General features: G+C 41.7%; 1 protein-coding gene across 1 annotated transcript; it reads right to left on the bottom strand.

The window, feature by feature from the left end:
- Positions 1-3,626: 3,626 nt before the first annotated feature.
- On the bottom strand, positions 3,627-11,301 carry mlec (malectin). Its single transcript, XM_054773486.1, has 6 exons — positions 11,110-11,301; positions 10,496-10,716; positions 9,942-10,120; positions 9,676-9,852; positions 4,863-4,920; positions 3,627-3,893 (listed from the first exon to the last, which is right to left on the bottom strand). Exons 2-6 carry the CDS (start codon positions 10,695-10,697, stop codon positions 3,658-3,660), a joined length of 852 nt encoding a protein of 283 aa, XP_054629461.1. The 5' UTR covers positions 10,698-10,716; positions 11,110-11,301; the 3' UTR covers positions 3,627-3,657.
- Between the last annotated feature and the right edge of the window lie 2,161 nt (positions 11,302-13,462).

Raw genomic sequence — 13,462 nt, 5'->3', positions numbered from 1 at the left:
AAGCACAAGGTACTGTCACTTTTATTGCAGGTTTGAATGATCTAACAGGCACAATAATCCCTAATAAAAACATGGCTACTGTTGCTGCAATAACCCACCCCAAGCTAAAACTCAACTCCGAACCATCAGCGTCACTTTCTGTCCGCCACTCACGCTGCTCCGACAGGGAGCACATCTGGGGCGGCAGTCGCTCAGGAGGTAGAGCAGGTGGTCCAGAAACTGGACGGTTGGCGGTTTGATCCTCAATCCCTCCACCCAGCCACTGTTGGTGTGTCCCTGGGCAAGACACTTAAACCACCTTGTCTCCAGTGCTACCCACACCGGTGTATGAATGTGAATGAATGTTTTTGGTGGTCGGAGAGGCCATGGGGCAAATGGCCAGCCATGTTTCCGTCAGTCTACCTCAGGGCAGCTGTGGTATTTAAGTCAATCCATTATTTATAGCAACACACGCAACCATGAGTCTCATTTATGTCTAAAATGGCTCATTCACACTTTATGTCTACTATATTGGTCAATCCAAGTGTAAAGGTGACTACAGGGGCGTTATTTCAATGTCTAGAGGGCTGTGGTAATGTTAAAAAACATATTTAGAACATCGTAAACAGGTTTTCCACTCTAACTACGAAAATATTCCATTTATAAATAAGGATTCCTACTTCATGGATATTCACTTATCACGGCCGGGTATGGAAACAATCTCAATGAACAAGGGGCAACTGTACTCTGCATACTTAGTGCCATATCATGAGGTTTGTGTGTTTTTAAGATATTCTGCTTCTAAATCTTGTGAACACGTGGGTATGAGTACTTCACAAGATTTCCACGAGAGCTTTTGAATTTCTCAACTTCCAACTTCAAAAGTCCATGAATGAAAACTTGTCGGCTGTCTAGTGGTCACTTTTACTTGAAAATGGCAGCCAAAAAGTGATTTTTAAAAAAAATCTAAGAATTGTATATGTAAACCAGAGTAAGGCAGCAATGGGAAGATTTTATGTTTTCTGGGGAGCTAAAGACCTACCTCACATTCACTGCTCTTGCCGCTTCCCAGACAGCAACGCACGTATCGTCCATTTATTTCAAATTCTCCTTTACTGTTTGCTGATAACCCACGTAACGTGCACGGAACCGCTTGCAGCTCTGAGTGGTGGTGGGGGGCTGGAGCCAAGCCTCAAAACCTGACCAATCGCAACAGAGTAGGTGTCGTCGGGGAGGCTGCAGAATCCGAGCGCTTCAGCCTAGAGGAGAAGAATGCAGACTCCCTGCACACAACTTGACTTATGGAATATTTTATTAAAATAAGCTTGCTATAATGCCCCACTGGGATCCAATCTCATTTTAAACGCCTCTTTAAAAACTAAAAAAGGAAATGTATGGAATTTCAAGCCAGCTTGTGAATTTTAAATAAGAGAAGCGACAGTGTGATAAAATAGCACATTTATTAAAAAGAGACAGCATTGATCAGCATTTGCCACGTTGCAGACATGTGACACGTGAGCCAGCCTCTGTGGGCTTGCTGCTGCCTTCAGGCCTCAGAGGAACGCTTACTAGTCCGACACATGTACAGTACATGTTACTCAGTAGGATCATACACAAGCCATCTCACACACTCGCACTGAGGTTCTGTGCCGCCTGGACGGTGGAGACGTTGGCTGAGTGCTTGCCGTGTCTCTTGTTGAAATTCAACTCACATATACAGCTGCTTGAAAATGACAAGACAAGGCGGGGAAAGAAGCCAAATAGATAATATACTAGAAATCAATCAAAGCAGTTACAAAGAATCAGTTCTGATGAGTGATAAGCATTGCTGGGGAACTTCCCTGATTTATTCACCGCTTTAGCAGGTTTGCAAAGATGCGGAAAGACGTCTTGTTGGACGCCATCTTTAATACAGGTGGAGGGACAGCAAGTCTTTGGTTCTCACATGAAAAGACGAAGAGCAGATCTTCATTCCACTCCAGTACTTTTATGAATAAAACAATATGGCAGCAAAAACATAAATTCTCTCACTTTTCACATAAAGATGACGCTTCCGGAATGATAAGTCGGCACAAGAGGAGGGGGGGAAAAAGGCTGACGACGGTAAAGCACAACAATAATAATAATCAAGGCAATACCAAAGACACACCAGGCAGTGCAAAAATGACACACCAATAAAATATGTTCAACTATTCTAAACAAACATCCTGAGGCAAAAATCCAACACAAAAGGGTATCATAACATCTCTCCAGATTAGATTCGCCCCACTCCAATTTAAATTACACAATAAAATGGAAGAGCCCACATTTTTCAAATATATGCTAATTTATTTGCTTTTGCGACAGTCGGTTCACGCTTCAGTCTCTTTCATTTTTTGAACAGCTGTTCCTCTCCTTCAGAAAGGCCACAGGTCTTCCTTAAGAGAAAATTAGGAAATAGAAATAAACCCCCAACACCAACACAAACATGAGGAGAGCCGCTATATCGCACCATTTAAAATAAAATACAATAAAAAGTGCGGTCCCGTACCTTTTATATACACACGCGACAGTGGAGATCAGCAGAGAGCGAACGTGGTGGTTTTGGTGTTGAATTCATTCATGTTCATGTGAAGTTACAGAAAATGACGTTATTCAAAGAAATGAGGTGGAACGAGCAAGGTAGGATCCACAAGATGATTTTGGTGGCTTCTGACACGTCTGCGAAACAGGTAGTAACCAAAGACTCTACGACTAAAAAGATTGTGGCCATAAAACGAGAGATAAAAACGCAGCTGGACAAAAAGGGTCAGAGTTCACATACAAGCTTTAAGACAACAGGTTTTAAAAGGCTGCTGGGAATTGAAGAGATGAAGAGTAAACAGTTTTCAAGCAACGGTGATGTTGTGCTTATTTCATTGTAACACATGAGCCACTTCAGGGATGCAAGACTGGCACAGACGCTGGTGGTTCATTCTATTAACAGCCATCAGTCCACAAAATCTAATCAAAGTCAAAATTCTAAAAAAGGAAATGCATGGCAATAAAAGCGAGAGGACACTAAAAGGTCGAAATCTGATTTTTCCGACAAGCTCAAATGAAATCAGGCAACATAAACTGGATTGGCATTCTTTGGTGAAGCAAAACAAATGAGTGGACCACGCTGCAGGAACATAGCCTTGCTTAGCAATGGATTTGGAAGTGGATCCATCCTTATTATTCTTATTATGATGATGATGCTGCTGTAATTAAGGTTGAGGGTTCATCATCAGCACTCATTAGATGAAGGTACGCCAGGTAAGACAATGGCACGTCAAAAAGAGAGAAAAAGAAGATGGTGGCTGTGTTTCCGTACGTCATCTCTTGGTTTATTTCATATGGACCCTGTTGCTATGCCCTGGTCAGGCCAGATAACGAGGAGTGTTAAGAAAAATAACGCTTGAGCTCCCACCTTTGAAGACTTCATCAAATGAAATGGAAATGACGAACGTTGTTCCAAAAGGTCAGCAGAAGGTGGATGGCACACATTCACGTTCTCTCTGGTACCATGATACCATGTGACAACAGGTGCTTGCGCAACTTGCGCATCGTCGTCTTATTGTCCTCCGTGGTTGCTATTTCCCCCACGTCATGTATATGCTTTTACCCCCCACCCCCCACCCCTTCAGCTGTCACAGTCTTCATATCTATTCTGGTCTCTCACAGCCGACAGAGGCAGAACAACGTAGGGATGAAAACGCCAAACGCCACCAAGATGGGGAACATTAGGCTGCTGTTGTCAGCCGCGTACGGGTTTGGTGTTCGGGGTCCCGACTGGACCCTGGGCTTGGAATCCGGTGGGAGCTTCTTCTTGCTGACGTCATCTCCTACCTCGCCATCGTCATCCTCTTCCTCGTGCTTCTCCAAGCCAGGGTGGGGCTGAAGTTTGGGTACATCTATTTACAGGAAATGGAGCGTGAGAGCAAAGTAAAACACCTTGTTCCCACCAAGCAGTAAAGTTGCCTTTTGCATGGTAAAGGGTTCTAAAACATCCAACCTCTACTATCCCATCTGTACATTAAATACTGTGCATTATGACCGAAAGGAAGGACGTTACGCCATATGTTATTAGTTGCGTCAACACATTATGCCTTTTGCTTGATTTGTTTTTTGTGCTGCACTTTGGACACCCATCCTCGTCAGGATTGAGCATGTGACATGACGTCCACTCTATGAGCAACCACAATTCTCCTTGACTATTTAGCTTACTTCGTAGTGAGCAAACGATGGTAATTAAAAAGACAAGGGGTGCGTTAATTGCAGTCATTTTTTTTTGCAAATGTTGATTTGAAATTGGAAGAGAGTGTTTGCGGAGGTGGGCTGTACACCCTCTGGATGAGTTGTATACACACAGGAAATAATGTACTACAAGCCAGCCAATCACAGCCTTTACAGTCAGCGTGGGTAGATTTTTTTTGGAGGTTCACGTCACACAACACAATGGGGTTTGCAGGGGGGAGGAGTAAGCCGGTGTAGCGTACATTGGTGTCTTGATAAAAGGAGTATAATCCAGGTTTCACAGACTGAACTCAAAACCTGAAACTGGCGAAATGTAAAATGTGTACCTGGAGAGCAGCGAAGCATACAAGCGTCAGGGGTTAAGAATGTGTGTGGAGAACGAGAAATGTGCACATGTTCGCAAACGCTTAAATTAAAAAAGTGAAAGTCTACACTTTAATGACATATTGATTGTTTGTTCGTGTCCACTGTGCTGAATAGAGACAAAACAACTGATCAATCCCATGATAAGAACATGAACATTCTGTCAAACCTTGCTGGAAACAGCTAAGTGGCACAGCTACAGTTTAGGTCTAACCTAAAATACTGACTAGAGAAATGACTTGACATTTTAAAAACAGACCTACCTTCTGGTGTTCCCTTCATCACATAGAGAGCGCAGACCTTGGGGTTATCATAATAGCCCTGAAATGCAGAAAACATCAGCACCATAAAGCACACAGTAGAACTACAAGGAAGACGCACTTTTAAAGATGTCCTTAAAATTCACTCGCACTTTTCACCCTAATGCTAAAAAGTCAGCTTCTCAATATAGGTTGGTCATAAATTGGTCATTTAACAAAAAACGACTTCAGCCTGAAATATACATATCAAACATGCTGAAAAAGCATTAACCCTTTAAAAAGGTGAGTATGATTACATAACTCGATTGTTCTCTTATGTATTATTAATCCATCCATCCATTTTCTATACCGCTTCTCCTCATTAGGGTCGCGGGGGGCGAAAGGCGGGGTACACCTTGGACTGGTTGCCAGCCAATGGCAGGGCAGGGCACATGTAGACAAACAACCATTCACACTAACACCTATGGACAATTTAGAGTCTCCAATTAACCTAACATGCATGTTTTTGGAATGTGAGAGGAAACCGGAATACCCGGAGAAAACCCACACGCACACGGGGAGAACATGCAAACTCCACACAGAAATGCCCCAGAGGAGAATCGAACCCAGGTCTTCCAGATCTCCAGACTGTTACCGTGTTGGCCAACGTGCTAACCACTAGACCACCGTTACATCACAATCCTGGAAAAATGGAAATGTACTATTTGAATATTGAGAAATCTATCTCAGCAGAGAGTAACAAAGTAGTTCAATGCTGTATGGATATTTGTTGTCTTACAACCTAATTAACAAATGCAACTATATAACATACTGTATGTTGCTTTTGTACGGGACTGTGTGTGCACTGTTCCATTTGCTGTGGATGAATTGGGAGATGTGTTCCTTGAAATTACTGTGTTATTATTGTTAATATCACTATTATTTGTCATTTTTGGAGAATAAGTTGAGCTTCTTTTTGGTCAATATTTATTTATTTATTTATTTAAATCATACAATAAATGAAAATAAACTCACTTTTGCCGGCCTGTGTATATTGCCATATTCATGCATGTCTGTTTTCTCTTCTCTCACCTCCAACCAAGCAGGAGGAGGGTCTACTCTGTGAATTGTTTTTTTTTTTCCAGTCCCTGTGCGTGTTTGCTCCATAAAACAACAACATGAACAAAGTGAGCCATACAGTCGCTTATACTGACATGGATTTAGTCCAATGTTGTTAACATGCCACTGTGTTATTGTATTGGGTATGCAGAATGCAGCAGGGGGTTTCTAATGCATTGGTCACTCTATTTTACATAAAAGTCTACAGAATCATATATAAGATATGCAGTCCAACTCAAACTGAACACCTAATATCAGTATGTGTGGGGAAAAAAAATGCTGCAAAAGTGTAAAAGTAGAGTAGTTGAACTGAAATGGGTTATGTTCAACGATGTGCATGAAACAGGTGTTTTCCTAACACATACACTGAAAATAGCAAATGATTGACAAAGCACTCTTGACATGTTTGCTAAGAACTAGTAATTAATCAAGGTATTATCTGTGTTTCCCCTTACCAGTATGTCAAGGGGGCGGGACACAACCCCAACCACACCCCCAAGAAGGTCAAGTTAATTCCCTTTTTTACACAACAGCATGTAGTTTCTGTCTTTACATGGTTGTGCATGTAAAATTTCTGTATCGCGTGCGGAGGAGCCATCGCACTGATTAAATGACTTTCTAGCGCTTTCTAATATGAAGGTCTGCGAAATGTAACTGTGGAGGAGTGACTGCACTAATCTATGACACATCTTCAGAGTCTTTCTGGTGCTCTTACGAAATGTAACTGTGGAGAAGCGTTTGCATCGATGTGTACGCATGTTTGTGCACGTATCGCAGCGAGCACGTGTTGAAAATTAATATCTTATGAGCTAATTTTGTCATCGTTATTTGTCCAAACAAGGGCATTCAAATGAACAAGAAACTGTACAAACAAGGGTTGCCTAATCATTTTTCCCATCCATCCATTTTCTATGCCGCTTCTCCTCATAAGGGGGTATGCTGGAGCCTATCCCAGCTGACTTTGGGCGACAGGCGGGGTACACCCTGGTCGCCAGTCAATCGCAGGGCACATATAGACAAACAACAATTCACACTCACATTCATACCTATGGACAATTTAGAGTCACCAATTAACCTAATATGCATGTTTTTGTTTTTGGAATGTCGGACCCACATGAGAAAACCCACGCAAGCACAGGGAGAACATGCAAACTCCACCCAGAAATACCCCAAGGGAGAATCAAACCCAGGTCTTCCCAATCTCCAGACTGACTGTGTGGCCAACATGCTAAACACTAGACCACCGTGCGGCCCATTTTTCCCATGACTCCGTATCTCTTCTTCTCCTTTCGGCTTTTCCCTTCAGGGGTCGCCACAGCAAATCGATTGCGTCCATCTAACCCTGCCTTCTGCATTCTCTTCTCTCACACCAACTACCTTCATGTCCTCTTTCACTACATCCATAAACCTCCTCTTTGGTCTTCCTCTAGGCCTCCTGCAGTTCAAAACTCAGCATCCTTCTACCTACTGTATATATTCCCTATCTCTGCTCTGGACATGTCCAAACCATCTCAGTCTGGCCTCTCTGACTTTACAGTATCTCGACTTTACAGTAACACGCATGCACATGTCAATATATCGAGACCGGCTAAATTATTGAGTTTGTTTTTAGTTCTTTTCTTTTCCTTTCGGCTTCTCCAAAACCTCGAACATGTGCTGTCCCTCTGATGTACTCATTCCTGATCCTATCCTTCCTGGTCACTCCCAGAGAGAACCTCAGCATCTTCATCTCTGCTACCTCCATCTCTGTCTCCTGTCTTTTCCTCATTGACACTGTCTCTAGACCAAACAACATCACTGGTCTCACCACAGTTTTGTACACCTTTCCTTTCATTTTAGCTGAAACTCTTCAATCACACATCTATCACTCATCAGCTTTTGTTTTCCCATGACTGTGTATTATATAATTATTAGGGGTGTCATGAGACACCCATCTCGTGAGATGAGACGACGCACAAGCTTGGGGCCACGAGAATCTCCACCCAACATACCTTAAAAGGAAAACTGCACTTTTTGGGAATTTTGCACATCATACACCATCCTTATTTGAGACATGAACACATATGTCTTTCACTTTGTTGTGCACTATAAAGATATACAAACATATAACAGATAAGCCAATAAACCTTCTGAAAAAAACCTCCAAAAACAACCAACAACGCTCCATTTACATAATGTGACCTGTATATTAACCAAGCTACAGCGATATTGTTAATATTAACATTGTCACGCTGAAGAACTATGTTACTGGCGTAGTGACACATCGCGGCACCACACCGGTTAGCTACTAGCCGGCGAGCGACGAGCTTCACCACAGTGCGTCAGCACAGTGCTCACAATACCTCAGGCCACAACTGAGAGGTAACGCTACAAATTGGAGCTGCCGCTACTGCTGGAAAAGTTACCACTAGGTGTAGCGCTCGTTTCTATGTTGCTATGTGAAATCAATGCGCCAAGGAAGTAAGAGTGCTTAAAAATGACCAAAATACGACAAAATACTGTAAGTATTACATGTTATCATGAATGTACCTGTTATTACATAGTCACAGCATGCATATAAAAACATAAAATGCTGTTGGTGTTTTAATAGCGGTCTTTGTAGGAGGAATAGGTGTGTCCCAATGAGCTGCCTCTTTTCAGCCATTTTTATATCTTTAGAACGCAGTGAAAAGAGAAATGTGTGTGTTTATGCCTCACATAAGGATTGTGGATGATCGTCAATATTCCAAAAAAGTGCAGTTTTCCTTTAAAAAGTTTGTCTGAATATAAGAAACTGACTGTGTACTCAATAAGAAGGCAAATTAATCTATTTGAGGTACTATTCAAATAGCAGCCTGCAGACCACAAGAGGCCCAGGAGCGATCCCCAAGTGGTCCAACTTGTGGTCCAACAAAATAAAAAAAATTAAAAAAAAAAGACCAAAAAATAAATTTCACTAATACTTGTGCGTAAATTCCTACTGTAGTATAGACCGTGGATGCAACACACTGTGCAGCCTCGCAACAACCAACACCGCTTTGTCGTAAAAGTGAGTGAGCAGTGCCACACAGGTAACAGCAGTCTCATGAGCTGAAGTCAAAACCATGTCTTTTCCCAACCCTGGAATTCCAAATAGCTGATGTAAAAAGTATTTGAACACATTTGTCAGATGTAATCCGATTTAAAGAGGAAACAATGAATACACTTTGTTTGCGTTTTCATCACATTACATTCTGTTCATTTATTATTTGTCACTACCTCCTGACTATTGACCGCTGCAAGCGGAGTTCTTGTTTTGGAAATCTGGCCCAACCGACTTTGTAATTTAATAGGCCTTGTTTAAGCGTGCCTGTATAGTTAATAAATGTTTTATGTTAGATCTTGGAATAATTTTCCCCCCATTAGTACCTGTGGTAAAATTGTTACACAAACAAATTGGAGGCCAATCCACATTTTGGAATGGATTGTGTTTGACCTTGAAGCTGGGGTATCTTTTGTTATTGGCCCACGGCACAAAATAAATAAGTGAATAAATAAAAAGAAATATAAATAAATATATATAAGCTTTTTTTTTTTTTTTTTTAGCCATTTCACAAAATTATACAAAAATATATAAAAAAGTGGAATTTGGAATCATCCACAATCTCTATGTGAGACAAGCACACACGTTTTTCCCTTTTCTGTGTGTAGTATCATGTAAACTGATTTTTTTTAGTGGTGCTGTTAGTGTTGAACTCACCTTTACAAACTCAACTGTGAGCTTGCCGTTGAAAGTTGACACCTCTCCTTGTACACTCAGCTTACCCCGTCGAATGGAGAAGGGCACTATTTCATCATGTGCAGTACTGTGACCCACTCGCTCAAAGATATCTAGGTCCTTCACAACCACATGGCCATTTAGTCGGACGTCAAACACCTGCAAAACCACAATGTCTGTGTTAATATCCACATCAAAATTATATATAACTTGTTTCGCTTTAGCTCAATTAAGTTTTGTCGCCATACCTTTTGCTGTGACTGCGCGAAGTAAACTTCTGCATACTTCATTACTAGAATATAGTCGCCTTCGTCCCGAATTGGGATGTCATATCCAAACGTGTCTTCATTGTAGCGCTCTGTCTGGTAGAGTACTTGGTCCTCAGGACTCGAGCGAAGAATCGGCAGACGAATCCCATAATCAGATGCTACGAGGAGGAATTTAAATCACATTTACGCTCAGGGAAAAACGCTACCGAAACACCACACTGCACTTGTATGAACCATGACCTTTTCCTGCACTCACTGAAACACAACCCTTCTGTCTCAAATGGCAAGCTACAACATAGTTTGCACTGCAGCTTGTTCCGGCCATGGAGCAAACAATTTGATCATATCATCACCTGCTTCTCTGCATGCATGCGTGCTTGAAAGGGGGTGGCGCTCTAATCCTGCCATGTACTGTATTGCTGACTCCTTATTATCCTGTCGTTATTTGCTGAGGCTAGACCATGCAGATGTTTCTTCAGGAAAATTCAATTACGCCAGGCTTTACTCTCAACTGCCTGTCTGTCTATACTCACCTTTACCGACTTTTCCTTCTAAGGGGTCCTTTTTGAAGTGAATACCGTGCACATCAACGTGCGATTCCCCTCCGGCATTGACAGCCCAGATAACCCTTTCGGCGAGATTGGGGCCGCCGCCGTCCGCCCAACACTGTACGACCAGCACCGACAGCACCGCTGCAACCAGCCCGGCGAAGAGCTGTGCCGTGAGTCGTTGCATAGTCACACACAGCCCGGTCCTTGATATGGAGACAAGCATCGTCAGCAGCATAGTTTCACTTTGCATGAGAGCAGCCTCACCACAAGTAACTTATAGCACCACGATTTAGCATGACTTCCACATGAGCTAGCAAGCTGGACGTGATGACATGCAATATGATATGAGGGACTCAGCCAAGATGCTAGCATTACCACTACCCGGTAGCACGATAAAAGGACACGACAACCAAGATATTGACATATTTTAAAGTAAAAAGCGAAGGAATTTATATGAGAATACACGTGCCTGTAATACAATTGAAATAGTAATTAAGTCATAACATTCGTCAGTTATGTTAGCTAGCTAACATACCTGTCTAACCAGAAATACGTGGTCAACTGGAGTGCAGCTAACATGAAATCAAAGGACTTACCTTCTCTTTTTGCGAAGGTATAAATGTTGTGAAAGTGTAAGCCAAGCACTGGTGATATAGTCCTACTAAATACACATACACTGAACAGTATTTTCAGCTTTCATATATTGTCAGATGGTAGAGGTCTCCGCATGTTACACTTGAGGACTTTCATTCAAAATGTGTGCATCTACACAGGCTGCTAGCTGCAGTGCTACCAAACTCAGTGAATGAGTGACTGATTTTCTGACCAATTACATTATCGAGCATGCCCGGATATGAACCAATCACGTCTCTCTCAGTCATTCGGCATGGCAGTTCACCACCAGAGTTAACTGAACATTCTTCGAGAACACGTTAATTCCCCAAATTGTGCTGATTTAATGATTATTACACTGCCAAAGCACACACTAAATGCTGTATTACAAACTGTATGAATTATATATTTATATATTTATTAAATATTCACCACGCCCCCGTTTTCCGGTTCGATACCCTGTATGGTTGAGCACTTGTCCAATCAGGAGAGTCCAACGCAGCTGGCATACGGTACACTACCGGGTTGGACATATTATAGCGATGAAATTGGTTACTATGGTGACACTTAATAAGCTCCACGGATGTCACATTTTTCACGATGTTGTTTTATTAAACACAGAGCTAGTCAACAAATGTGGCGACACCCTTTAGCCTTATAATTCAGCAAACATAGGGACGTGTAATAGAAGTGTTTGGTTTATGAACCTGTAAATTTACAGCCAACTGCCACACAGGGATAATGTTTGAACAATGTATTATATTGTGTAAACATTTCTTACTGTTTCTTTATACAGCACAAAGTCTCTCCAGATGACATGTTGCAGCGCTCATGTATTGCTCAAATAAAAAGACAATTTTATGTGACGTGTTCCAGGTTGGAATTCACAGTACTGTATGTTTTTGGAACATGTTTCATAATTTGCTTTTCCTACAATAAGCACTGGGGCTGTCATTTGCGAGAAACAGGTTAGAGTAATTTTAACTTACTGAAAAAAAGATCATTGTATGGATATCAGACGTGTGTTTTGTCATGTGTTCAATTACAGCCTAGAATATCTTATTTTGGAATATCGCTGTACTATCAACGTTTTGTTCATCTGTGTGGCTTTGTCCACTTGCTCATTTATTTATTTGATTGCGACTTAATGTGTTTTTTTTTTATAGCTAAAAAAAAAAAAAAAAAAAGTCTGTCCACTGGCCTGAGAACGCTGAACGAAGTAGCCGGGGAGAGGGAACACTGGGCTTCCCTGCTTCGGCCGCCCTTGCGACACGACCTCAGATAAGTGGTAGAAGAAGGGAGATATTCCTCGGAGGATGTTCCCATTAAATTGTGTGGAAAATGCACACAACACACTCATCCATCCATTTTCTAAACCACATACCATGTTCATGGTAAAAGGTAGTACAGTTGATGCATTATGCAGGGTTACATTCGGGGACCACCAGTGAATGGCGAAAATCTGCAAGTAATTGAGACGCACAAAAAAATGTCTATTTTGAACACACAGCTCACACCCCCTCCCCGTCCAAATCCTCCTGCTAGTTTGACGATGACGTTCTCCTCTAAATTTCTAATGAACATTTGCAATAAAAGTGACTGTTGTAATTATTAGATTAGATTCAGCTGCAGAACCCGCCGATTCTCTCATCAATATGCCTCACAAGCTGACTAAACAAATTTTAAATTATAAAATGTACTATAAGTACTTACCACTATTGAATGATAATGTAAGATGATCAATGAATAGACGGAATGAGAGTCATGGTGTAAAAGTTATATATAAGTTTCACTTTTGCGTCTCACAGCAACTATGGTGCATTCAAGGACTGCCAGACAAAGTGAAAAATCTCAAAACTTAACGGAAAAACAATATCAGTGAAGCATAAAGACATAAACATGTAATAACTGTGGGCTTTCTAAGACGATATTGACCGCAGTGCTGTGATTGGCCAAAAAGTCCGAAGTAGTTGTGGTTGCTCATGGTGCACGATGGCGCATTGTATGCTCGCACACAGCCAAAGAGCTATAAATGGATGAACATGCCGTCAGAATGTCCGGCACAGGGATGTCAATGTATCATAATTAGGCTTTTCTGGTGAATAAGATGTGTTTCCTGCGGAAAAAACTGACAATTTTGCGAGAATCTGTGTGACCGCGAATCCTGAATCATGAATGTGCAAGGATCTACTGTTTGTCTTTTTTTTAGCCTTTTTCCTAGGGCTGTCAAAAGTGGAGTGTTAACGGCGGCAACTAATTTATTTCATCAATGACACTACAAGTTTAGCGTAATTAAAGCATGCATACCATGTCAAGCCACCTCCACTTCGAACATCA

Source organism: Dunckerocampus dactyliophorus, chromosome 4 (assembly GCF_027744805.1).
Source record: "Dunckerocampus dactyliophorus isolate RoL2022-P2 chromosome 4, RoL_Ddac_1.1, whole genome shotgun sequence".
Classification (NCBI taxonomy): domain Eukaryota; kingdom Metazoa; phylum Chordata; class Actinopteri; order Syngnathiformes; family Syngnathidae; genus Dunckerocampus; species Dunckerocampus dactyliophorus.
The sequence above is the reverse complement of the archived record's forward strand: the minus strand, read 5'-3'. Positions and strand labels throughout refer to the sequence as shown.